The sequence below is a fragment of the Drosophila hydei genome, unplaced genomic scaffold (assembly GCF_003285905.1).
Source record: "Drosophila hydei strain 15085-1641.00,03,60 unplaced genomic scaffold, DhydRS2 tig00000296-arrow-arrow-pilon, whole genome shotgun sequence".
In the NCBI taxonomy this organism is placed as follows: Eukaryota; Metazoa; Arthropoda; class Insecta; order Diptera; family Drosophilidae; genus Drosophila; species Drosophila hydei.
The window spans coordinates 228,604-254,329 of NW_022045705.1; the positions used below are offsets into that span (position 1 = coordinate 228,604).

At 42.2% G+C, this 25,726-nt stretch overlaps 1 protein-coding gene across 5 annotated transcripts in view; it reads right to left on the reverse strand.

Annotated features, from left to right (window-relative positions):
• Positions 1-25,726, reverse strand: part of LOC111605328 (fasciclin-2) — a 94,044-nt gene that overhangs the window by 15,209 nt on the left and 53,109 nt on the right. For 3 of the 5 annotated variants that reach the window (XM_023323995.2, XM_023323834.2, XM_023324155.2), the window contains exons 3-5: positions 11,274-11,448; positions 11,108-11,155; positions 3,897-4,060 (exon numbers count right to left, since the gene is read on the reverse strand). In XM_023323995.2, the coding sequence (XP_023179763.2) occupies positions 3,897-4,060; positions 11,108-11,155; positions 11,274-11,448 (387 nt within the window). The remainder of the gene's footprint in view (positions 1-3,896; positions 4,061-11,107; positions 11,156-11,273; positions 11,449-25,726) is intronic. The other 2 variants (XM_023324079.2, XM_023323917.2) reach the window with 1 other exon arrangement.

The window sequence follows — 25,726 nt, forward strand, 5'->3', positions numbered from 1 at the left end:
TTGACAGTCAACAGACAGCTGAGTTAGATAGACAGATGGCTTGTTATTACACTGATTTATAAATAAACTGTAAATATTTGAGCTCTACACACACACACCCACACACAGTTAGCCCTTCTCACAGCATCCTCTTTCTGCTCTTGTTGCGCTTTGCTCTGCGGCCGCAAAGTGATCTGCACAATTTCCGCTCAGGAAATAAGGCAAAACTTCTGTAACATTCCACTCCATCAACAAGCCGCCCCCTCCTTAGCCTCCGCAGCCACTTGAGCTACCTCTAGCTATATATTTTATATTTCTCTTATTTTTCTCACTTAGCAGCAGCTGTCATGGAAATATAGCTAAAACCCTTATTAAAGAAAAAACCTAAGCAACTTCGCTCGCAATTTGTTTGACATTTTTCTTTGGCTTTTTTTTAAATTTTTTATATATTTAAAATTTAAAAAAATATAAATTGACATATTAGATATTTTTTTAAATTTGAATGAATTTCATATGATTTTCTTAAGTTATTTAATATTTTTTAATACCAAAACATTTTTCATGAATATTTAATTTTGTTTCATTTTAAAAAATTATTATTTAAACATATGATTTTTTAAATATTTAATATATACAAAAATTAATAAATAAAATTTTTAAAAATTTTTCAAAATTTTAAAAATAATAAATAATTTTTTACTATAAAATTTCCACTCATAAAAAAGTCAAAATGGAGCTAAGCTAAATTTTAGAAATTTATTCGCTTTATCATCTGAAAAAAACATGAAAGAAAACTTCAAACTTTTAATCTGAAGTTAGCTATAAAATTCCGAATAGTTTCAGGTTTTACTTAAGGCTAAGCTATGTCTAGGTAAAGTATAAATACATAGCATCAATTGAGCTCAAATGCTCAGCTTAAAATTTCTAAAAACTTTAGGACTGACTAAAAATTTGTATGAGAATTTCAAGAGTTTTCTCAGTTCTTAATTAAATGTTGATAAATATCTTAAAAATATCTCTGAAACTGGCCTTAAGCCTTGTGTAATCCCAGCTGTTAGCTGAGAGTACCCAACTCTGCACTGCAGTAGGCTAGCAAGAGATTTATGTAGTTTGAATTTGGTATAAAAGGCTTAAATTCGACTCGGCCTGAGCAGTTTTTCAATTAGTTCACTTGACAGTTGCGGCCGGGCCAATGGAAATCGGCTTAAACTCTTACTCAATGCAATAAAATTTCAAATATTTATGATGTGAGCTCAGACCCGAAAATGAATGAACTGAACTCGCTATCAATGCCTTTCATTAGCACATCAGATTTTTGTCACATTTTACAGTATTTAATGGCATTTGCGAACCTTAAACAGAGAGAGAGAGAGAGAGAGAGACAGGCAGAGAGGGAGGGAGAGTGAGAGCTGCGCTGGATGTGTGTCGGGTCCAGTGTGAAACTTGAGCGCACTTTTGGCAACATCGGAAGTTGCCATTGCAACGGAAGTTTGCTTGCAGCATATGCATTTATTAAAAGCATAAATATTGAAATATTAAGCTCTGAGTGCCACAAACAACAACAGCAGCAGCAGCAGCAGCAGCAGCAGCAACAGCAGCAGCAGCAGCAGTCTCCATGTGTGTAAATAGTCGAACGGCACCTACAGCTGCTAGTTGCAAGTACTTGTCCAGAAGAAGAGGAAGAAGCAGAAGTAGAACTACGGCAACTTCAACATCTATTCGCAATTTGCACTTCTCTCTCTATTCCTTTCCTTCGCTCCCTCTCTCCCTCACTATTTGCTTAGCTAAATGCAACTTTTGAGCTGTCAACATACAATGACAGCAGCACCCACTCAAGGCCCACCCACACACACACACACACTCACACTCACACTCACACTCGTTATCGAGCTGAGTTTTATATATAATTGCGTATTTAACAACACTGTCCTGTTATAAACGAATATATCTTAATGTAGAATCGGGACATTTGAAGTTTTTCCGACAGTTTAACAAAGTTTCGCATAGCCAAGGGCATTCTTATGGTCGTTTACCAACACTGTTGCATTTGACAGCACTGCTTAGTGTTGCTTGAGCGTAAATAAAGCACATTTCTAGCATTAAGTTGAAGTTATTTGGCTTAACAACACTATAAATGAAGCTACTAGACACTTACCAACACTGGTAAAGGGTTAAGTTTACCAACATTGTGGAATGCTGCTTTAAAGTAAATGGCAACTGTCTAGCACTAAGTTTAACTAGTTTTTGCGCTTTCCAATACTGTGAATTGATTTAATTAATCCCAGCATTTACCAACACTGCTTTTGTTTTTCTAATTTAATGATATCTTTGCATATGACAAGCTAAGCAAACAATAAAAATTTGTTTTTCTTTACAAACACAATTGCAATATTAACAAACACTGTTTGCCCGTAAGGCGTTTACCAACACTATTTCAACTCTGACAAAAGTTATAGCGCTTTAAAGTGCATTACACCAGTTATCGTCGGCGTCGCCGTCGCCATCGTTTACTTAGCCTTAACTGCCTTAACTGTTTGGCATTGCTCAACACTGTGTATTGTCTTGTTTTGACTCCACTCGTCCGGCGCTTCGACCCGGGCCGAGACTCAAGTACAAACAATGGCCAAAACAAACAAAATGCGGACCCTGGCTATCCAGTTGGGTCAAATCGCAGCCGTCTTCTGTTTGTGTGAAAACAACGTTTAACAACACTGGCTTGGCTTCACTTGGCTTGCCTTGACTTGGCTGCCTGCCTGCCTGCCTCGAATTCTTGCGTATCAAAATATTTGATTTCATTTCAAACGCATTGCATATAGTACGAATGAACTAGCTACTGGTCTAAACGTAACGCCCAGGCTATTGGGAACTCTAGCTAGTAAATTCCTTACATGTTCAAGAGAGAGAGAGATGGAGAGGGAGAGGGGGAGAGGGAGAGGGAGAGGGAGAGGCAGCTTTGTTGACGTTCTGTTTGAACAATCGATGTCGGTTCCTGTCGAAGCGTTAAAAGTTGCGGCTGGGGGATTGAGATGGGGGTTTAGGGTTGGGTGCTTGGGGGATAAGTTGAACTGGTTCGTGTGCACTTTAAATTGCTTAGAAAAATCAATTTCGTCAAAGTTTTTCAGGCAAGAGCTGCTAGCGACGCCAATGCCACTTATGCGCACTTTTCTAAAGCTTCGCCAGCAAAGTTAACGAGCCAGCAAACTGTGTGTGTGTGGCACTTGTTGTGCTTGAGCATTGTTGCTGTTGGTGCTGTTTATTGGTAACGTCTTTGTTTGGACTTTCATCCATTTGAGTTGTAGTTCTTTTGTGCTCGCTCACAATGCATCAATAAAATCGAAATCAAACTAAAATCAACGTGTATTTCCCTCAGCTAAGCAGCGCTCTACACAACTGTACTTGAGCGTCTCCGGCACACGCACGACGAAAAGCTGTTTGCTTTGTGCACTCTATACATGTATATTAAATTCCATTTGCTAGCAAATACTTGATTTGATCAAAGGACTCTCGCCCATTGTTTGTTGTCATTTATGTCATTTCTGAGATGTTGAGAATGTTTCCTTTCTTTTTTTTAGCATGGATTGAGACAGACTTCTCTTCATCAGCTCAGAAACAGAAATTCTGGTTGAAATATGTTGATTAGTGTGGGAGCGAGCAGCTTAGTTCCTGTTGGTATGTGGACAGTGGAATAGAAAAGAGGCATTTAAAAGAGGAAAAGAAAGAGACTGGTAGATATATGTGAGAGGGAGAGAGAGAGAGAGGGAAACAGTGTTGGATTGAGTAGTCTTTGTCTAGAGGTAAAGGATAACAGCGCCTTGAGCGGTCTCTACTGCTGCTACTGATTGGTTCAATTAGAGTTAAGCCACACTTGCATACCTGCACAGGTGGGTGGCCAGGTGCAAAAAAGTATTGCTGCTTACCATAAGTTTTAATCGTGACGCCTTTCTCGAGTATTTCGGTATTAGCATATGAAGCCGTGCAATAATATTTGCCGCCCATCTCGCTGGAGAGCGAGGTAATCATCAGGCCCAAACTTTCGCCGGGCAGCGTCTCCGTGTACATCGGTGGATGGTTGCGACCCGTGCTGTTTGTGTGAGGGCGAGCGAGAGGGAGGGGAGAGAGAGAGAGATAAAAGAAATTGTTTCGTATTATTAGTAGAGCATAATATGAAAGTTGTTGTTGTTGTTGTTGCTTATAATGTGGATGCTTATGATTATAATAATTGTTATGAGCATTGTCGTTGTTAGTAGATTGCGTTTTGTTGCTGTTGCTGTTGCTGTTGCTGTTGCTGTTGCTGTTGGGTTTCATCCTTTGCATCTTTTCTCATTTGCATGCCACGCATTCCATTTCCCACTTTGCTTTTCCTTTTAGTCATAACAATTACAGAAAATTAAAAGAAAATTGCGTTTCGGGGCGTGGCTTCATATATATCCTTTTACTTTTTACTTTTTTTATTCCGGCTCCAGCAACATGGCCCTGAGGCCAGCATCAAAAGTATTTTTTGTTTTTGGGTCGGAATCTTAATATTTGCGCAAATTCTCGCAGAAGTTGCTGCTTTTTATATAGTGGAGAGCTTAAAGCATCTGTGCCCTTTTTTTGTTTAGGACTGGCTGCTGAGCCTGCCGGCTTCGCTCAGCCTAAAGAGCGGGTTGATTCAGCCAGAGTGATGCGCCTATCGATAGCCATATTTCAGCAGCAGCAGCTTACGTTATCGATATCCTACGAGATGTATTCGATAAGACTCTTCAATGTGTGCAAATCATTTTGGAAATTTGGTTTCGATTCTAGCACAGGAAGTCCTAGAAGAGACTAAGATTGGTAAGAAGTGAAGCAACGACTATGGAAGCCGACAGGTGACACTGGCTCAGCTGAATTGGGCAACGCCAAGGAGTCAACTTTGCAGTCGAAGTGAAGGCATCCATTTGAATGCTGTGCTGTTTGAGCTATCATGGCATGGATATAGCTTCAGTATGAAACCAGAGGCAACAGCACAGCTCAAATGGTGGTTGATCTATGGCAATTTCTGCAGGTATCACTCTGATTGGGCCAGTCTGCAGTCTATTGCAGCTATTCATATGCTCAAATCTCTTCATATATGCTCGACAAAGTCAGCTGGCTTTAAGTCGGGCCATTGCTGGCAGACCGTCCATGAATATTTGCAGTTAATGACGACTCTGCAGTCGGAAACTCTGTATGAATTAACAGCATAAACTATTTGCATTCATTTGTACGTTCGATGTCGAAATTTGCGAACTTTGAGCATATCGTATGAAATAATTTGCGCAAATTTCGTAATTACCCTGGCAACCCTGGCCAAATGTGCATGTGCGACAAAACAATTTGCCACACGCGCAGGCGTTGCGCATTAAAAACTTTTCGCCATCTCGTGCGCCATTTGCTATGTTTGCATATGCAGCTCCTCCTCCTCCAGCTCCTGCTCTTTGGATAGAAATTGCCAAAAAAAAAACTATGAAAATACTCGTACATAACCATTGCCTGATGCCAAGTGCCGAATGTCGAGCAACGGCAGGCGGTGGGACGGGGGCGGGGCGTACAAGGCACGTACTAATTAATTAAAAAACTTTTGTTGCGCAAAACTAAATATGCATAGCGGTTATTATTACGGCTTCACTTTGTAAGCCTAGCCAGTAAGCCTTCCACCCCCTTCCCAAAAAAAAAAAATACAAACTCCATCTGAAACATAAAACAGACTGAAAAACTTTCGAGCCAAACGTAAATGAACAAATTTCGGCTATGGCAAAAGTTTTCTCGAACTGAACCAGTCACTGGCCATAGTCAAAAAGGCATAAAGTCTAAATAGTCTAAAGCAGCTAGTAGCGAGTAGCGAGTGAAGTCCAAGTAGCAGCAATTCCTTACATCTATTTGCTCTTTATGCACATTACTGCCTCAAGCCAAAGTGATAATAAGAACTAGTCGAAAGCAGCGAGTAGCTAGAGAGAAGTAACGAGTAGCGAGTAGCGAGTAGCGAGTGCTGTCTAACGAGTGGTAATTCTTGACATCTATTTGTTATTTATGTACAGTACTGCCTCACGCTAGAGATATTAAGAACTAGTCGAAAGCAGCGAGTAGCTAGAGAGATGTAGCGAGTAGCGAGTAGTGAGTGCTGTCGGACGAGTAGTAATTCCTGACATATGATTGCTACATATGAGTACTTATGAAGCTAAAGAACAACTAGTCGAAAGCAGCGAGTAGCTAGAGAGAAGTAACGAGTAGCGAGTAGCGAGTAGCGAGGAGCGAGTAGCGAGTAGCGAGTGCTGTCAAACGAATGGTAATTCTTGACATCTATTTGTTATTTATGTACAGTACTGCCTCACGCTAGAGATATTAAGAACTAGTCGAAAGCAGCGAGTAGCTAGAGAGAAGTAACGAGTAGCGAGTAGCGAGTGCTGTCGGACGAGTGGTAATTCCTGGCATATGATTGCTACATATGAGTACTTATGAAGCTAAAGAGCAACTAGTCGAACGCAGCGAGTAGCGAGTGGGGACCAACGAGAGTCATTGCATTCGTTAAATACGCAGTTTGTGTACAGCTCGTCCAAGTCGAGTGAAGCTCAGTCTAGTATCAATTTTGAATAGACACTTCACTTGCAGCTTATATGAAACTGTAGATATATATATGACAGTAAAAAGGATCCAACTGCTATTAAATTGAAAGCAATTCATATAAAAAGAATAATATAATATAGTTTTATATATATCTCTTTATTTATATATATAAATTTCTTTCATAAACTATAAACAAGAATTTGAAATAGGAAAATATGCGAATCTTTGCTTTGAGGTGCTTAAAAAACTTTTTACTTCAACTTGACTGCAGCTTAACTTTGACTATTGTATTTGCCTTTGACAGAGTGTTTGTGTGTGTGTGTGTGTGTGTGTGTGTGTGTGTGTGTGTGTGTGTGTGTGTGTGTGTGTGTGTGTGTGCTATGGGATTCGTGAGATTGAGCGCAGGCTACGTTCGATTTGCAATTCGCAATTGTTGCCAAAAGATGCAAAGAACCACGCGTTATATGTTTGCCTGACAAAATCACACACACAACACACAATTGCACACACACACACGCACACATAGAGAGAACATGTTCGCAGCGCCGAAAATTATGCTAACAAAAAGTCTTCAGCGACAATGCAAAATAAAAATAAAGTTTTTGTTTTACTTTTGCTTTTTTTTTCGGCAAAGAAAAATTGAAAGAAAATAGAAAAAATGGTGGAAAAAAATGGCAACCGCATCGCAACGGCTCACAACGCACAGCGGAAGACATTGCGGGATAAATTTTGCTGCATATTTGCGTTGGATTTTTAATATTGCGCCAAACGGCGCGCACACAGAGAGAAAAGTGGAGCATAAAAGGGGTCTGGAGGGGGGGTAGGGGCTAGGCTGTCAAGGGGCGGTTGAGCCAAGCAAAGTCAAGGCAAACAAACAAGAGCGAAAAACAGTTACGCATACGTAAAAATCAAATTTTTGATTGTCTCTAGGGGAGTCGAAGGAGCCAGAGAGAGCGACAGGGGCAGAGAGAGGGAAGTTTGTTAGGGGTAGCTGCTGCCAGTTGGGCGCCTTGCGGCAGGCTACGACATTTTTTTATTGCATTTCTTTTGGCTAAGATGCGAATAAAGATGTTATTGTTCTGGCTTGCCTTTCAACTGGCTTCATTTGTTGTTGCCATTGAATGGAGCGAGGGCGGCAGGCAGAGAGGGAGAGAGGGAGACGTCGAAGGGCTGCCAAGTTGTGAAGACGCTTAAAGTCAAGTGCTGCAGTTTGGTCAAAGGACGAACGCTTCAAGCCAACAAAAGATATATAAAATCAGGCACAATTAAGACGCAGCAAAGCGATTGACTCGGCGAACATGACAGAAGAGAGGCACTGACAGAGAGAGAGGGAGAGAGGTAGAGAGAGGGACAGAGAATGGCAACTAAATTCTCAGAGAGAAGTTTTTATTGAATTCAGTTGAAATTTAATATGAGCTATGATTCATTCTGAAGAGCAGCAGAGGCCCAGGCAAGGACGACACTAAAGACAAACAAAGGAGTTTTTCAAGTGTCTAATATCTGATGGGGATTGCAGCTGATTGCGAGTCTGCAAGCACTTTAAGATTTGCTGGACGCTGAGTTCAACCTGAGACAAGCTCAGAGCCAGCAGTCGTTAGGACTCTTTAATGGACACGAAATAGCGAGTATCTTTGAGTTGGGCATGCCCAAGGCCAGATCAGGCTCTCGTTCAGTCTGCCACGGCAAAAATCAGAAGGCCAAGCGACGCTAGGCAGGCGTGGCCTGTTGCCGGCCCCAAAACTCGATGGGCAACTTAATCGCTTTAATTAACTGTAGCTGCAGCCTAACGTCCGGATGGAACGGGGCCAGCGGCCATGGTCAGGGCTGCAACAAGCTAACAATTCGGTGAATCGAACTTGGCAGTAGCAGATGGAATGCTGCAGTTGGATAGTGGAGTGTGTGGCATGGGGCGTGGGGCGTGGGGCGTGGCCCCGGCTAACTCCTTTCTTTTTGGGGGCGCTCAGTTTTGGTAGCTTAATTACATTTTGCGCCTGCAAGTATGCAACGCGTTGTTGGAGCCTGTCGAAAACTTCATTTCGAATCAGCGCAGCGACTCACCCACAGCCGTTGCGTATTGTGTGGGCGTGACATGTGCCATGCGCCCCTGCCCCTTCCGCACAGCGAGCACAAACACAAAGCAATTCGCGCAGCTCTGGCTGAACTGTGGCTGTGTCTGTGTGTGTGTGTGTGTGTGTGTGTGTGTGTGGCAGGCTTTATTTAACAGCCAGCGTTGCCAGAGTTTTTGGTTTTGTTTCATTACAGATTTTCTGTGCGAGCGCCTAAAATGTGCCAATTCCACAGCCCAAAAATTGAAAACTTGCCAAGCTCAATAACAACTCCGCAACGTGTGTGTGTGCGTGCGTGTGTGTGTGTGTGTGCGTCGATTATATGTGTGTTTATTTCTCGGTCAGTCGTAGGTCAGAGCTTGTTGCCCCACAACAACGAACAAATGCGTATGCTGTGGCTCAGCTCTGACAGTTCCTACACTAAGCGAAATGTGGTTTTGGTTTAGGCTTGGGTCTCTATGCTCGTCCAAGCTGCGGCCACGGGGTATATTGGGCGGCGCTCGACAGGCATGCCGCTCCCTCTCTATGAGCTGCAGCAAAGGTTTGCCATTTGCCATGTCAGGAGTTACTTTCTGCAGACGCCCACTAGAGGCGTGGCATATTGTTATAGATACTTTGATAGAGAGTTGGCATTTTATGTATATATACTCAGATCTTTATACTCAGATACAGATCTGAGTATTTATATATCAAGCACCAACAGTAGGCAAATCAAATTTACAGGCGACCTCTCTGGGGGCTATACAAATCGGGCTTACAGCAATATTTTAGCGCTGGAATATTGAACTTTAATACGTAACGGATTTCTATAAATTGATTGAAATTGAAAATGCTTTCTTAATTTAGCTTTAAAGTTCTTAGATCAACAGGTTTCGTCTGCTCGACATATGGACCTCAATAGATCATATTCATTGTATGGAAAATATCAAATTCTGATTAAAATTCAGCTGTTGTGAACGAGTATTAAGCAGTCGATGGCATCCTACTTACTTTTGGGAGTAAAGCTATTTAGGCACAGCTTCACTTTTTCTAGCTGCAGGAACTGAGCTTTTAGCAAATGTTTAGAGAGATCCAGAAGCTTGAAGAGTGTCCAAAGAGCTAAAGAGAGGCTTATGGACGAGTTAAGTAGTAAAACTCGTAATATCCATTTACTAATATTCAATATTAAATTGTTACTTTAGACTGCAAACAAATTTAAACTTAGTTTGCATATTTAAATATCAGATTCAGTTTAATTGCCAGGCAGTAAAGAGAGAGCGAGAGAGAGAGAGAGAGAGAGAGAGAGAGGGGACGAGCGAGATTCGCTCGGAGCTGCCTTTAAAATGCCTCCAGCTCGCTGGTTGTCTGCATTTTTCTATGGCTTGTACCTCGTTGGCCGCCTCGCACCTGCCCCTAGGCAAATTAATTAACACGTTTTCCGTTTTGTGCTCGGCCGAGAGTTCTGGCAGCAGCCCGCAAAAATTGTCTAAAATTTGATTCAAACAATTTGGGCCAGAATCTCTGCCATTCAAATCGCATTTTTGCCATTTTATGATTTTTGCACTGATTGCAAATTTTTCGGCTCTAAGCACACGATCTGGCCGCACACAGACAGCGTCGAGTTAAGTTGGCTGCGCTACAGCAAGTGAAGTGAAGTGGGCAGCACTTGAGCGCTTGTTAAGCTCCCTCTGCTGCTGCCTTAAGCTGACTGCGCTTGACTATTTCCTGCCCTGCATAGCCGTTAGCTGTGTAGGGCATGAGCACATCAGGTTTAGTTCGGTTGAGCTCGTTTAGTTGGCCGCTTCATGGCGCTGGCAGCACCTGGGCGGCGGCGTGCGCTTTGTGTGTTAAGTTGGCTGCATTTCCGCTCACTTTTATCGCACATTAAGTTGGCTGCGCTAGACTAAATCTCAAGTGAGTTAAGTTGGCGTTGCTCACGCCGGTTAGCTGCAGTCGAAGCACATTAAGTCGGCTGCGCTTGGCCCTACATTAGAGTTAAGTAACTAAATGACAGCTCGGGCTCGCTTCATTTTCATGCGTATTACGTACATTCAAGCAATGACAGAGCTCTCAGCTCAGCTACTCGATACTCGTACTATGCATTCTGATGGAGTTGGTTTTGTTGGTTAGTAGACAACGACTAAGGAGTGACATGACAGCAGCTATTAGTTCATATTGCATGATATATGAAATGGATGGGTTTTTTTTTTTTGGTTTTGGTTTGTGAATGCTACGTTAGAGCCTAGGCGTAGGGCCAAATCTAGAACACAAATATATAGTTAACAACAAAACAAACATTTGTAAATACTTTGGAAACAAAGCATGCCGGCAAACGAAACAACAGAGCGAGAGACAGAGAGAGAGAGAGAGAGGGGGGAAGAGGAGCGGGCACGTGCTCGTTATATCAACAAATTGGGAGTTTTATGCTTTTCTTTTATACGAATATGCGAGTAATTGTTGCGGTTATTCGAACTTTTGCTTTTGCTTTTGCGTTTGCTGTTGTTGCTGTCGGCACTTACACATTCTTTTTATTGCCCTTGGAATCATAGAGTGGATCATAATTGCTCCTACAGGAAGAACAAATAGGTGACTGTGTCATTTATATATATATATATACCAACACACATAGACATAAACTTAGAGATAAAGAGAGGGAGAGAGTCTCCACAGTCATCTGGAACTTACGGCTTGGGCAGAATGGTATTATTCATGTTGTCCTTCCATTGGAGATCGGTAACTAAGGCCTGATCCGGCACGTTGGGGCGACAGGTCAATATTAGCGGCTTGCCAACGGGCTTGCGTTGCACCTCCTGCGTCGGATAGATCTGCAGCTTCGGCTCCTGCTGAGCGCTGCATAACTCTGTAGAAAAGAAGATAAAGAGCAGGAGAAAGTCGAATTAGTTTGTGCACAAGTCTGCAAAGGTCTAAGAATTTGATTCCACAGAATAACAGAGTAAGGAATGTGGCTTGGGCAAAAAGAATTGCTCAAGAGACTCTAGAGACAACGACAGATCCTAGCTCCAAAGTGCGTGAGGCGAAGCAGGATTTCTATTAGTAACAGGCGCTTGGTCTTAAGGCTTCCAAGATGGAAGACGTACGGACGGACGGACGGATGGACATTTAAGGACAGACGAAGGAATGGAAAGATTGACGAATGGACAGACGGATGCATGGACGGATGGCTAGACATACGGACGGACGGATAGACAGAGCGACAGACGAAGGGCAATAAATGAATGCATTGAAGGAGGGATGACAGACAGACAGACAGACGAATGGGTAGACGAGCAGGCCTAAGCCGACTCGGCGACTTTTACTTATCAGTGAATAGCTTAAGATTTACATCCAGCCTCCCACTGACTGTTACAGATCTAATCTGATATAATTTCTTGACAGCTGATTACAAACTTCACACACAGCAGTAGGGTCTGCTTAAATGCATAGCAGAGCACACTTTGCCGATGTCTAAAAGCGAATCTCCTTGTTTCGGGCGTGCATTAAAAATATTTAACTTTTAAATATTTAATAAGCTTTCTGTTTTAACACGCATACACATGCATGTGAGTGCCTGTCTGTGTGTGAGAGTAATTCAAATTTAAATTAATTTTAATTGCCACCGTCTGTGCGTGTGGGGGCAGTGGGCGTGGCCACTGTTGCCATTTGCCCCATTGGCAAACAGACAATTACAGCGCAGAGGTAAATTATTAATTAAAGCACGCAGCACATCTCGAATAAAATGTAATTCCCTCTTCTTCCTCTTCGACTTTCTTTTTTTTGTTTGTTTATTTTTTGATAATTTATGCAAATTTATGGCAAAATTGTTGTATTATTAAAGAGCGGGGAAAACAACGAACGTAATTAATCAAAGCTTGAAAGGTTTTATTTTTTACAATATTTATAAATTTATACTCGCTACACATGTGTGAGTGGGGTATATGGGTTTTATAAAGCTCATTTAAATACTTTGAGCAGTATCGAAGGCTGAGTAAATTGTGCTCTGTTCAATTGTCCAACGTTCGTCTGCCATCCATCTGTCCCTCTGTCTGCCTGTCTTCCCTCTGCTCATCTCTGTTTGTCCGTCCCTCTCTCTGGGTGTCTGTTCATCCCTTTGCCTGAACGATAGACCCATCTCGCCATCCATAAAAGCTGGAGCCTTCCACTGCCAGCTCTACAGCAGTTTGTCCCAACTAATCGATAACATTTGCATGAAATCGATTACAAACGATATCAAGCTTGAGTTATTTGAGCATAACTGGAAAGTTTCAAGAGTTAGCGCTTTCATTTGGACACATGGCATTCCTAGCAGAAGAATGTTTCACCTCTAACAATGTGTGCAATTCCCTCGACTCGAGCTGCCTTTTCGTTGCAGTCGTTAGTCACGCACGCCTTAACCATAGTCAAGCATTTCTTTTTTGGTGCCATGCAACAACTGTGGCAACAGCTAAACCAAGAAAAAGTTGCATATTGTTCTTTGGCTTTGCGCTAATTGCGGTCAATTAAACGCTTTGTGCTTGGGATCACAGCAAAAGTTCAAGTTGAAGTTGAAGTTCAGAAAACTTTAAAGCGACAACTTTTTGCAGCTGCTGCTCCAGTTGTCGTTGTTGTTGTTGTTGTTGTTGTTGTCATTTTCATTATCATTTTCATTTTCATGAGCATTACAATTAAATGCCTTGGCTATTTGTTTGACACTTTATTGGAGCGAGCAAAGTCATCTTATCAAGCGACAGCCAAGAAGCTGCCTTTGTTGCCAGCGCGAGTTGTTGGGGGCGGGCTGAGTGGGGCTTTGGTTCTTTGAGGTACAGCCTGTGGTTAATGTGCGGCACTTAAGAGTGAAATTTATGTGCAATGGTCAGTGGCAACAAAGCGAGTAGGAAGATCTCTGCGCGAGTGGGCGGAGGAGGAGCAGCCGGAGAGCGCATCATCTGCCCATCTGCCCATCTGCCCATTTGCCCATCTGGCGGCTAAGCGCAGCGCAGTTGCTGGCACACGCTTGCCTGGCGCACAGCATGCATTTATCTTACAACTTTATAGCTAGGCTCCTCTCCTCCCAATCTCTGCTATTGTGTGGAAAAGAGAGAGAGAGAGAGAGAGCGAGCGAGGCAGACAGCTAACAAAAAGAAAAACACGGAACAGATTCTCAGTGCACACTCGAGTGCATTATTCATTTAATGTAAATGAGTGCGCAACATTCAAACACACACACGCACACACACATGCTGACACTCATTTGACTTTTGGAATACCCTTTGCATACCAAGCAAACTTCTTGTTATTCATCAGTCTTCAAAATCTGAATGACAAACGGCATGAAAGGCAACGTCACTTGGACCCAACAGGCGTGATGCTCTTGCCGATAACTTTGTTATCGATAACATCAGCGTATGCCATTTGATCTAGAAACGCCTGACAACTGTGGAATAGTTGGAAATAATTAAAGAAATTTTATGGAAATTTCATTTCGCATGGAGTTTAAGCCTGATTCTACTCCACAGCATTTTTAGCCAACATTCAGATGTAGATTGGTAAGCAAGAAAGTAAATATATATATATAGCATTTTTATATAACTGTTCTTCATTAAGGCAGAGTTTTGAAATAGAGTTTTCATAGTAATCTCTAAGCTCCATAGCTACCAAGGCTAAGACAATTTGCAGGGTATTCAGTCAGTCGCTTTGACTTGTTAGTTCGCCTTCTTTGATCTTGTTGTTCTGATATTTATTTATTTATTTCTGCTTTTTCATAGTTTTAATATGTTCTTTTCCAGTTGGTTTTCCAATTTTTTTATGACTGCTGCTGGGGCAGCATGAATAAATTGTGGTCTATGGCATTAAATGAGCGCTGAATGCCAAAACGCAGCGTCAAGTGGCTCGCAAAATTAAATATGAGAAATTTATATGCAACGCTGCATCTACTTTCCATTCCAATTAATGCGCTGCAATGCTGCAAAATGGCAACAACAGCAGCAGCTACAGCAACAATAATGAGAAGAAGCAGCAGCAGCAAAGCACTTGGATACTCTGTAATAATGTAAGGATGGGAAAATACAGATTGAATTCTTTTGCTTTTAGAGAAATTCCTGCGGTTGACAGCGAAAGCAGAGTGAAAATAATTCCAGAGCGCCAGAGAGGCAAGTTGGTTAGAGAGAAAGAGCAGAGGAAGCTAGCGAGTTGACTGTGAGAGATTGCTGAAGAGAAACATGAAAGAGTTTGTAGAGAAGAGTGAAAGAAGAGAAAAAGAAGAGAGAAGAGGGCACAGCTGAATGCTCTTTAGAGTAAAGGAGAAAGAAGAGCAGAAAGATATGGATAAGCAGAAGCAATTCAAAAGAGTAGGAGAGAAGAAAGTGAGGTTGAGAAAACGGGAGAGAAGGAGAGAAGGAAGAGGCATATGGATTCATATTCATATGGAAATAATGAGAAAGAGTATATAGAGAAGAAGAGACCTTTAGGCAGAGAGTTGCTGACAGAGAAAAAAGAGATAGATAGACATATCGAGCAAGAGAGTAAGAGAAATAAATCTGCTATTGACATTGAGAGAGAGAAAGAGATTGAAAGTGAAACATAATGAAAGAGAGAGAGCGGGAGAGAAATGTTAACAGAGACATGGCTGGCACCTACGCTCTCTCTTTCTCTATCGCTCCCTTTCACTCTTTCTTTCTCTCTCCCTCTCTCTTTGTCTCTCTTCCCTCTAGCTGCATCACTCTCTTCTCCTTCGCTTCACTCCCAATCAGTTAGTCAATGAATTTATCCGCCTAATTAAGCGACTTGCCGCGCACTATGAGCTCTGCAGCTAAACTAAATGTTTAACGCTTAGCGGTGCTTGGCTTGAGTGGGTAACTGTGTGGTGCAGTGCAGTGGAGGTCACTTCAGCGCTGGCACTTAGCTAATATGCTCAGCGCTGTGGAGTGGCAGAGGTCGCGATGCTAGAAAAGACTCGACGACGGCTGTTGCACCGGGCGTATGCTTAATTTATATTTATTTTATTTTTTTTTTAATGCATGCAGCATAAATAAAGAGGCGCCCCGAAGATAAAATGTGTGCGCCTGGTTGTGTGACTGTGTGTGTGCATTGTGGGCGGCTTTCCGGCGCCGCATAAATAAACAAGCGGTTAAGAATTATCGCATACAGACGCATGCGATATGCCTGAAACTGAACAAAAGAGAGTGCAGCAGAGTGAGGAAGAGGCAGGGAGAGGGAGCGGGGGACTTGGGCACCATATGGCACTTCCTTGACGTCCTTTTTTGCCATTAAATGCGCCCAGGCACAAAAATTATTGTTGAAAAACAATTAACAATTGCGCATTAAAAATGATATGAAAAAGGGAAAATATAAAAATTAAATATATATTTATATATATATATATATACATGATGTATAGGGTCACACACACACCCACTTGATGTCTTGAAGCTTTAAGTGAAATTTAAACTATTTTTTTCCATAATTTTTCCATTCGTGAAAAAGTTAAAATTAATATTTTTGTTTGCGCCAAAAAGTTTGCTAGCGAAAAATGTTGATTTATGTTGCGCCCCACCACCACCCACCGCCCACAACTAGCTGCCACGCCCCTCTCTCACGCTGGCCGAAGAAAAAAGTTAGTTTTGAATTATGGCACAAAAATGTTAACCAAAAAAACTAGAAGAAGACGAAAGCGCAGCCATATTGTGCCTGGCCTGCACCACCTAACTCAGCCGCCGCACCACTAGCACCACCAAAGCCAAATGCGAACTATTTGATGTTTTTTTGTTTTATTTTTTGGTGGCCAAGACGTGCTCAAGTGGTCGCATGTGTGTGAGAGGCGGCCTTTGAAATTTTTAGGCCCTGTCTGTAGCACTTGCGTGTGTGTGTGTGTGTGGGTGTGTGGGTGTGTGGGTGTGTGTCCTTGTGTGTGTGTTCTGTCAGATCAAATGGCGTTGCTCGATTTTCAGAAGCCAAACTATTTACACAAAAATTCTTCTTTAATGACTGATTCAGGCCCAGGTCTCTGTCTGTCTGTCTCTCTCTCTCTCTCTCTTTCTCATTCTGTCCCTTTATCTGTTTCTAACTGTCCTCTTTGTCTCTTTCTATGTCTATATTGGTCACTATCTTCGTCTCTCTCTCTTTAACTTGCTCTCTCTGCCTCTCTGCCTCTCTGCCTCTCTCTTTCTGCTTCTCTCTCAGTTTGTCTGTCTCCATCTCTCTTTTTATATCCCTTTCTTTGTCTCTTTCTTAATTTCTTTCTCCATATCTTTCTATGTCTGTGTCTTTGTCTACTTTTATCTTTCTCTCTCCATCTATCTCTCCTTCTCTCTCTCCATCTCTCCCTACATCTCTCCATCCATCTGTCTCTCTCTGCTTCTCTCTCCCCATCTCTCTCTACATATTTTTCTGCATCTGTTTCTCTCTCTCTCTTCCTCTGTCTGCCTTCCTTCCTTTCTTCTCTCTCCATCTCTCTTCACATCTCTCCATCTCTCTTCCCTTCTCTCTCTCCATCTCTCCCTCTCATTCTCGCCCTCTCTCAGTATGATATATATTCGCAATAAACATTTGTGGCGTCGTCAAGTATATTGCCGCAAACATGTTTGGCATATTTGATGGCATACTTTCAGGCATGCACGCATGCATGTGTGCTACACACACACACACCTACACACACTCACACATATATAGAGATGCAGACAGTCAACTGTCCTTGTTTATTTGCCTGTCACATGTGCAACGCAATCTGCTCAAAAATTGTTCAAGTTTTATTTGCACTCGTTAGACATGAAAGTCGCACATTTTGCTTTTTGTATTCAAACATGTTGCATGCTTCACGGCAATGCCACATGGGCCGTCGCCGCCGCCTCACACGCGCCCCACTCATGCGGCGAGAAATCTGGAACGCAGCCGCCTCAAGTGGTCGTCGTCGCCCACGTCGCGTTTTTCAGCCATTTGTCTGTCTGCCGCATGCCCTTTGAATTCACAAATATGCCACACACACACACACACACACACACATGCACTCACACACATGTCGCACATCGCAGACGCTGGCTGTGACGACGCCTTACTACATAGCGACATTTGCCATTGACAGTTTTGCATACCCTGTAAAGCCAGCCAAAGCGGCTCGTTACAGGCAACAGGAAATTCTCTCTCTCTCTTCCTTTCCGTACTCAAAGTATAGACACGGTAGAGGGTATGTATGAGTCAAGCAATGAATTTGTTTTTTTTGTTCTTTGATTTGAAAATTTCATGAGCGCGCTGCCTTCAAGTGTCTGCTGGGCCTGGGAGGCTGTGGCTGTGGCTGTGGCTGTGGCTGTGGCTGAGACTGGCTGATTTGAGAGGGTATTGGGTGTACGAGGGCATATAGGGTTTATAGTTGGCGTCCATTTGACTGTGAATGGCTTTTTGCAACAACGTAATTGCTCTCTATCTGTCTCTGTCTCGCTCTTTGCCATATTTGATTTGATTGGAATTGAAGATTCGTTGATGCAATTTCTCATACCAAGGGCTTCGCAACGTGGCTGCATTCAAACTTAAAGCTCTTTGACTATTCCAGAGAAGCTCAACTTGAAGAGTTGCCTTCGACTTGTGTAAGCTTCATAAGCTCAAGTTCATTGCATTAATTACTGATTTTTTACAGGGTATTCGGGCAGTCGTGCACAACTTGCTCAAGTTAAGCATCTGTTTTTTTTTTCTACTGAGCCAACTGACAGGCAATTTGCTGGGCCAAAAACTTAGCTTGGCTCAATGATTTTGGAGTCAGACAAGTTAATTGTCGCCGAAGTGTTTGGGCAATGCAAGAGGAATTACGTTGGCCAGTGTTGGTAAACGACCTTCAACGGAGCAGCCGCAAGGTCAATTTGCAATGTGTCCAAAGTCTAATTGACACACAAAATATCTGCACTTGACACTGGCCAACGTCAGCTGCTGTGTGGGCGGGTCTTGGGGCGGCGCGGCGCGGCTCGGCTCGGACGACCCAGAAACACAGAAAGTGTAAGAATGGCAGCGTCAAGTGTTTCAATTGCGAACCAATGCTAATACAAATGAGGTCATTATGAGCGAAGATAAAAGCCAGCCGAAAAGGGAGAGCCCAGCGAAAGGGAGAGTGAGCGCATCAGAAGGAGAGGGGAGGTGAAGCCACCTACAAATCGACCCTCCTATTATTCCCGCGTAATGGCCAAGCCAAGTGACGACAAAGTAGTTCAAGTTTTTATCTCTTTGTGTTTGCTCGTTTAGTTCGTTTCGTTTCGTTTCATTTCTTTTTTTTCATTTTCATTTGGCCAACACTATAAAACGGCTAATGAAAACTTGATGGCCATTGAACAAGTGCTAAAAGGGGAACACAAGAGAGCCAAGGGAGAGCAGACAGAGAGAGGGAGAGAGTGCAAGTGCTAGTGCAAGTGAAGCGTGTGAATGCGGTTTAGAAAGCAACTGCTAATTGCTTTAATATCAGCAGCGGAGCAGAAGAACTACTTCAATGACATCCTCCAGTTGATTGAAAAATGAAAATCACATTTGAAGGCGAACAGTGCAGCTGGTGTAGGAGTATGTAACAGGCAGAAGGAGGCGGGGCAGATCCCAAAAAGTATGTGATGATGATTGAGCTGCTCGTGCGTCTAGAATGATTGCATGAGCAGCTTTGCGCAGAGGTGAGAGTATTGCCCAGTCGGACACTCTCGACTAGAGCACTCTGACTTGTACCTTAATCCAAAAACCATATAGGCGCTACTATGTATAGAGCTACTATGGTAAGAGCTGAAGCAGACTCATCAGTGGAGAGGGCGAGGCAGATGTAAGGTGAGCAGTTGAGAAAAGATATTTTAACTTTTTGAAAAGGTTTTTGAAGCTAAAGATTGGTAGTTTTAGATGATGCCATAGACTTGCTGAACAAAAGAAATTCAACTGCAGACTTAGACTTTATCAGAGGTGGGTAGCAGCGAGCAGATGATTCAAATGTCGCTAGCTTCAAGACGAACAGCGTGAAATTCTGTTTAAAGCTAAAAAGGCCTGCAGATGAATCTTTAAGATTTAGAAATATACTTGGTATATAATATAAAAATATAAGTATTTTTTAGAATCACTTTTGAGCCAAGTCTTGGCAGACATCTCTAAGTCTCAGCAAATCTTAATTTACATTTTAATTCGGCTGGCTGTGCACACCTGCACACCTTCTGTTTACCTGTATATATTGATATTCAACAACTTCAACTCTGTTCCCTTCACAATTGTAAATGATCTATAGCCCAGCGATGGCGAGAAATTGAAAAATATGCTGAACAAAGATTAGATAAGCGTTAAGGCAAACAGTTGCCAGAGACACTTGCAAGGCGTCTCTCTCTCCTTGTGTGTGTGTGCGGCCAGACAAAGTGCAAACAAACACAAATTGGATATAGAAAAGGGAAAATATGAATAAAAGCAGCAAAACTGTAAAAAAGGTAGCCAAAAAGTTCAGAGATCAAAAGATGCCCGAGCAAAATGGCGCGAAAATGTTGCAGCCACAAAAGTTTTTCAATCACATTTCTGTGTGAGACAGTAGAGAGTAGAGAGTGTGGGAGAGAGACAGAGAGACAGAGAGAGAGAGAGACAGAGAGAAAGAGAGAGAGAGAGGAGTTGGTAAGCTTCTTGGACTTAGCCAGGACATTGCTGGATATTAAAACGTAGTTTTGACAAAAAATAACCAAAAATTTTTAGCGCTCGAAACTGAAAGTTTTCCACATAAAATTCTAAGGAAAACAAGGCAATGATGTGCCTTCAGATGCCCTATAAAATAAGTATCGAATTTTGGTTTTTATCAATTTCGTTTTGTGCAGTTGCTGCTCTTGTCCTTCACTGCCCATGAAAGCAGCCAGGGGCGACGGCATAGGAGCTCAAAAATATAAAGAAAAATTCGTTTTTCAAGAGCTACGAGGATTGAGTTTTGAGTTTTTATGGGGATGCATATCTCGTATCTAGATATACCTCAATTTGTAAATGTAAACAAAACTGTATACAGCCTTGTTCATAAAAATAGTAGTGCGACTGTTGAGCAACAAAATTTAGTGAGAAACACAATTTGAGTCGAATATCAATATATCATAATATTAATTATATATAAATATCATAATATTAATTTTTTAAATAAGTTTAATGGATAAAGTAGCACTACTATTTTTATGAACACTGCAGCTGTGTTCACAAACATATGGACAACCAAATCAATTAATTTATTTTTATATCTAAGCTGCTTAAATTTGCCTGCTCACCTGCTGGGGCATACGTCGATCATGCCCGCTTCGCAGTAACTTACAGAGTAACAGCAGCTGCTGTCTTTTGTGTAAGGAAAATAACTTTTTGATTGTTGTTTCTCTTGAACTTTGCCTGTTAGCTGTAGCTTCTATCAAGCTCCTAATGCTGGGCACAATTTACAGGGTATTAGCCGTAGAACGAAAAAAAAGCTGCAGCAGCAACAACTTGAGCTTATTATGCGCGCATAACTTTTTAGCCACCGCTGCCTGTCGCCTGCCGCCTGCCGCCAGCCGCCAGCCGCGCTGCGCTGCTGTTCGCGTTTTTAAGTTACTTTGCGTATTAAGTAAACTTGACTGATAAAGTTCTCGCGGGTGCAGGCGCACTCTCTCTCTCTCTCTCCCTTCGTCTTTTGCGCTTTAAAGACCGCGCTTCATGTGCGTTGTCTACAAAATGGCGTGTGAAAGCGCAATGGCCAAGCTGCCTTTAGGGCTGCATTGTGTGTGTGTGCGTGCCTGGCTTGTTCGCCTGACGAACGGATTGCGCCGCATGGCTTATGGCAACTCGCCGTAAGAACAAGACGAAAAATTGCTGCCAAGTTGTAGGAACTTGTAGCAGCTAAAACAGCCACCCCCACGCCGCCTACCTCTAGCAAGCCTCCCCCACTCATGCCTGTTCCGACTGTTTTATTTTGCTTTTAAGTGCTTGAATATGTCTTGTTAAGTAAGCAGTTAGTTTTTTGGTGCATGTTGTCTATGGCTGCAACTGCCTGCCTCGAACTACCCCAAGCACCGGCCCGCCCACACTGGGGCTTACGTCCAAGATATTCCAGCCCCCAGCTTGAGCTGCTGCCCTTTTTGGTTGCTTTCGCAAGTTTTTGCTGCCAGCCAAAAAGTTGCAACGAGCGTTGGCTTTTTGCTTTGCATTTTTTTGTTGGTATTTTTTTGGTATTTTTTCTTCTACTGTTTTTCTTGGATTTCGTCTTTTTTTTCTGCCCGAAAGTTTTGTGTGTTGGCTTTTATTTATTTTGCGCTGCCTTTTTGGGGTTCGCAACTTTAAGCAAGCCCCAAAAGTCACTCGTCCTCCCCATCGCTGCTATCAAAAACCTGCTGCAAAGTCCAAGTCCAAGTTGTTTGCGGCATGTGTGACATAAGTAAGCCTAGGAAGCTGCCACATCTCGGTATTTGGATATTTACGCTATCTGGCTGCGAGCTTACAGTTCCATTATCCATCCACACAGCCCTGCCTCCTCCTCCCCTCCCGCTGATCCACCCGCAAAATACACATTACAAACTCGCAACTTTTAAGGCACTGAGCGACAGAAATAACTGAAAATTGGATACATTTGGTTTGGTAATAAACTGAAAATTGGTTGCATTTGCATATCGAATCTATGGATTTTGCGGGCCAAGTGAAAACTTTTCGCAAAACCAAATAATTTAGTTGAGCTTTAAGGGATATGAGCGAGTTTCGCTGTGGCAAATGCAAAGTCGATGGATACTTCGGCAGTGTGGCAGCGCTTGAAACAATAACTCAACTAAGTGGCAACGCCGCTTCCATTAAAACTTTTACTATTTTTATCTTTTACTAGATGATAGCCCATATCATCGTTGAACTTGGACGTTTTGTAGTTTAAAAGCGTGGCAACTCTTGCAGAGTGTGTTCAACTAGGTGGCAACTCTGCAAGTTATTTGCATGCGATTCTTTCAGCTTTTTCATTACATTAAAGCTGCTCTAGGTGACAACTCTTTGCCTTTTAGAGTGAATCGCTGTTTCCCTCTCTTATATTTCAGCTGTGTGGCAACTCTTGCAAAATTACTTCAACTAATTGGTAACATTGTTTGCTTTTGTTAATCCAACTATTCAGTTATATGCGCTAGTCGTTACTTAAGTGTCGTTTTTTAAAGTATAAATCCATTTGCCAATACTCAAACTAGGTGGCAACCCCTGCAGCTTACATTTTTATTATTTTTCATTGTGAACTCAAGTATTTTCGTATTTAACGACATTCTCCTCTTTTCGTATTTTTCTCGTCCGTCGTTCACATAATTTTGCTAATCATTTTCAACTAGGTGGCAACTTCTGCAAGCTGAATCACGTTTTCTCTTTACAATTCAAATCTTATGTTTTTAAACTGAATTCTTTTATAATTTGTTTCTTTGCCCTTTGCTTATTCAGTAGGAGAAGCAGTGCAATTTGTAACTAGGTGGCAACCTCAGCTCAGTTAAGCCCAAATCATGTTTATTTGGGCACTCGATGCGTTTCTTAGCCATTTACAATTCGTAGCTTTCTACTTATATTGAATTAGGTGGCAACCTCTGGCTGCGTGAACTTGAGTCTCGTTGATATTTGTTTTCCAAAATGAGTGGTCCACGTTACGTCCGTCCGTCCGTCCGGATGGGCACAAAAGTTCAATTGCATAAATTAACAACAAGCATTTGAGCACACAAAGTTCCGCATAGATGATTTCTGATGGCAACGCCATTGACCCCCGCCCGCCGCCGCTGGTTGACCGCTGACCAGCGTTGCCAGCCAGCTCACCAATGCTGATGCATTCAAATGACAATTTGCGCATGAAATAAGAGGCGAACGGAGGAGCTTATGAGCGATGAGACTGTCCGGCTGGGCTGGGCGAGTGAACTCATTAAAATGCCATTTAATTAATCATCGCAACGGCAAACGAAGCCAACCAAATGCAATAATTCAACGCGCCAGCCCACAGCAACGTGCGCGTAGGTGTGGGCGTGGCAGGGTGGTAGGGGTGGGTGGTAGTGGGTAGTGGGTTGGCTGGTCGATTGATTCATCTAGAGAGTCGCTAACTAAAATGAACTGCAGCAGCGTTGCCAGCTGGTTCGCTCGAGACAATGGCGAGCAGCATTAAGGGCTGGGGGTAGCCGCAGCGGGCAGCTAGGGGCTGTGTGGTTAGAGCATCAATTAGCCATTCTTACGCTCAACTTGACACATAAACTGGACTCGCAGCTCTCAGCGGCTTAGCGGTTTTCGGCGGCTCAGTCATCAATCAAGCCATCAATCAATTTGCAACCCCTACCCAACCCCAGATCCTTGCAGCCGCTGATCGATTTATGCCGCACAACATTTGTCTAGTCTAGACGAGCTGTTGACTGCCACGCCTACAATATTCCACAGCAGCAGCCATCGATCAAAAAGGATTCTAGTTTCAATTTTGGTCTTTGATTTTTCGCCTTTTTGTCGCAAGTTTTCAATTCTTGGCCTTTGCCTTTGCCTTTGCCGCGTTTGCATTTTGGCCGATTTCCTTTCTCCTTCTTCCTATTTTCCTGTTTTTTCTTTCGTGTCTCAATTGAGCTGTCAGTGCTGGCATCGTGGCATGATGGATGGATGGCTGGCTGGATGGATGACTGACGTCTCCTCTATACCTCGCATATTTCATATGCCAAGCTAGGATTTTGGTATGTGCAACAATTTGGTCTTCTCTCTAATTTGGCCAGATGCTCGGTCCCTCTGCTTATGACAGCTGAGTCGGAAAAGTGTTTGGCATATGCCAATACGATTGAGCCGTGACGATTTACCCATTCGACATTTTCCATTGACAATTCATTGGCTGTCAGAATTTAGCTTGTTCCGTTTCAATGTCAAATTTCAAAGAAAACATTTCATTATTATTGAAATGACACAAATTTCATTTTCAATAATCGCAGAGTTCTCTTAAGTGATTCAATCAAGAAATAAACAAACTCAAACTCAAACTCATTTGACAATGTCTTCAAGCATTTTTCAATTTATTATTGAAATGCCAAAATTTCTATTTCAATTTCAATAATCACAAAAAAGTCTTTGGCTCTCAATATATCAAACTTTAACTTTAATTATTACACTTTACCAATGTCTTCGATTGTTTTCAAGTTGTTCAAGTATATTTATGGAGCAATTGCTTTGCAAGTCGATTGTGTTCAGTTTCAATTTGAAATTGAAGCAACTCTTTCAATCTTGTTATATCTATTTGCTTGGCAAGTTAATCAAAGTTAGAATTCAACTTCAAATCAATTGGAGCTCGATTAGCTACCTTAAAGTGCTTCACTTTAATAAACACGAACTTGATTTTAAGTTCTGCTGTTCAGCTTCATTTATCTCTCATATTCAATCAAATATATTTTACCAAATCAATTTCTGGCAATAAATTGTGAAAAACAATCTCAATTTACATTTTGCCACGCATTGAGGCAAGACTTATCCAAATTGTTGGGCCATTTCTTTTGCTTTTATTTGCAATTGAAGGAGAAAGAAATATTTGCATATTCAGTCAATGCGATTATTTGAATGTGTCTGTGCAACGAGTTAATGCTGACTGAATTCTCAACATTCTCAACTATTTGTTATTTGAGTAAACGCCTTTCAATTAAGCCATTGACAAAGACAACAATTTGCCATCAGCTGCCAGTTGGCTGCAATATCTCTAACCAGGCAATGTTAGACTTTATCTGTATCTTAAAGATACATTCCACACACAAACACACACACACACACACACACATATTGGTATTCATTGAGTGGAACAAATTATTGTCGTAGTTTAACTGGGCCTCGGGAAGGTTAAGTGACTCACGAGAGAGTGTAATAAAAACAATTTGCTATTGCCTGGCGACTGTTTAAATGGTTCGACAGCAAAACGAAGTACGAGTACGAGTATTGAATATATTGTGCAATTGCACGCTCTCTCTGCCGCTCTGCTAGCAACTGAAAAGCTAAATTAACACCATCACACAAACTAATTGACTTCAATTAAAATATAATTCCAGACATACAATCCATAGACACATCCGAGCTAGCTGTGGCTGCATGAGTAACTGTCTCGTCGCTAAAAGGCTAGAGCTTAGCTCGAATTGAGTCTATTTGTGGAGGAAGCTTGTTTATCAAATGACATTATCTCAGCTCACGCGTAACTAGTAATTGGTCAAGTGCCTGCTAAAGTTGGCAGG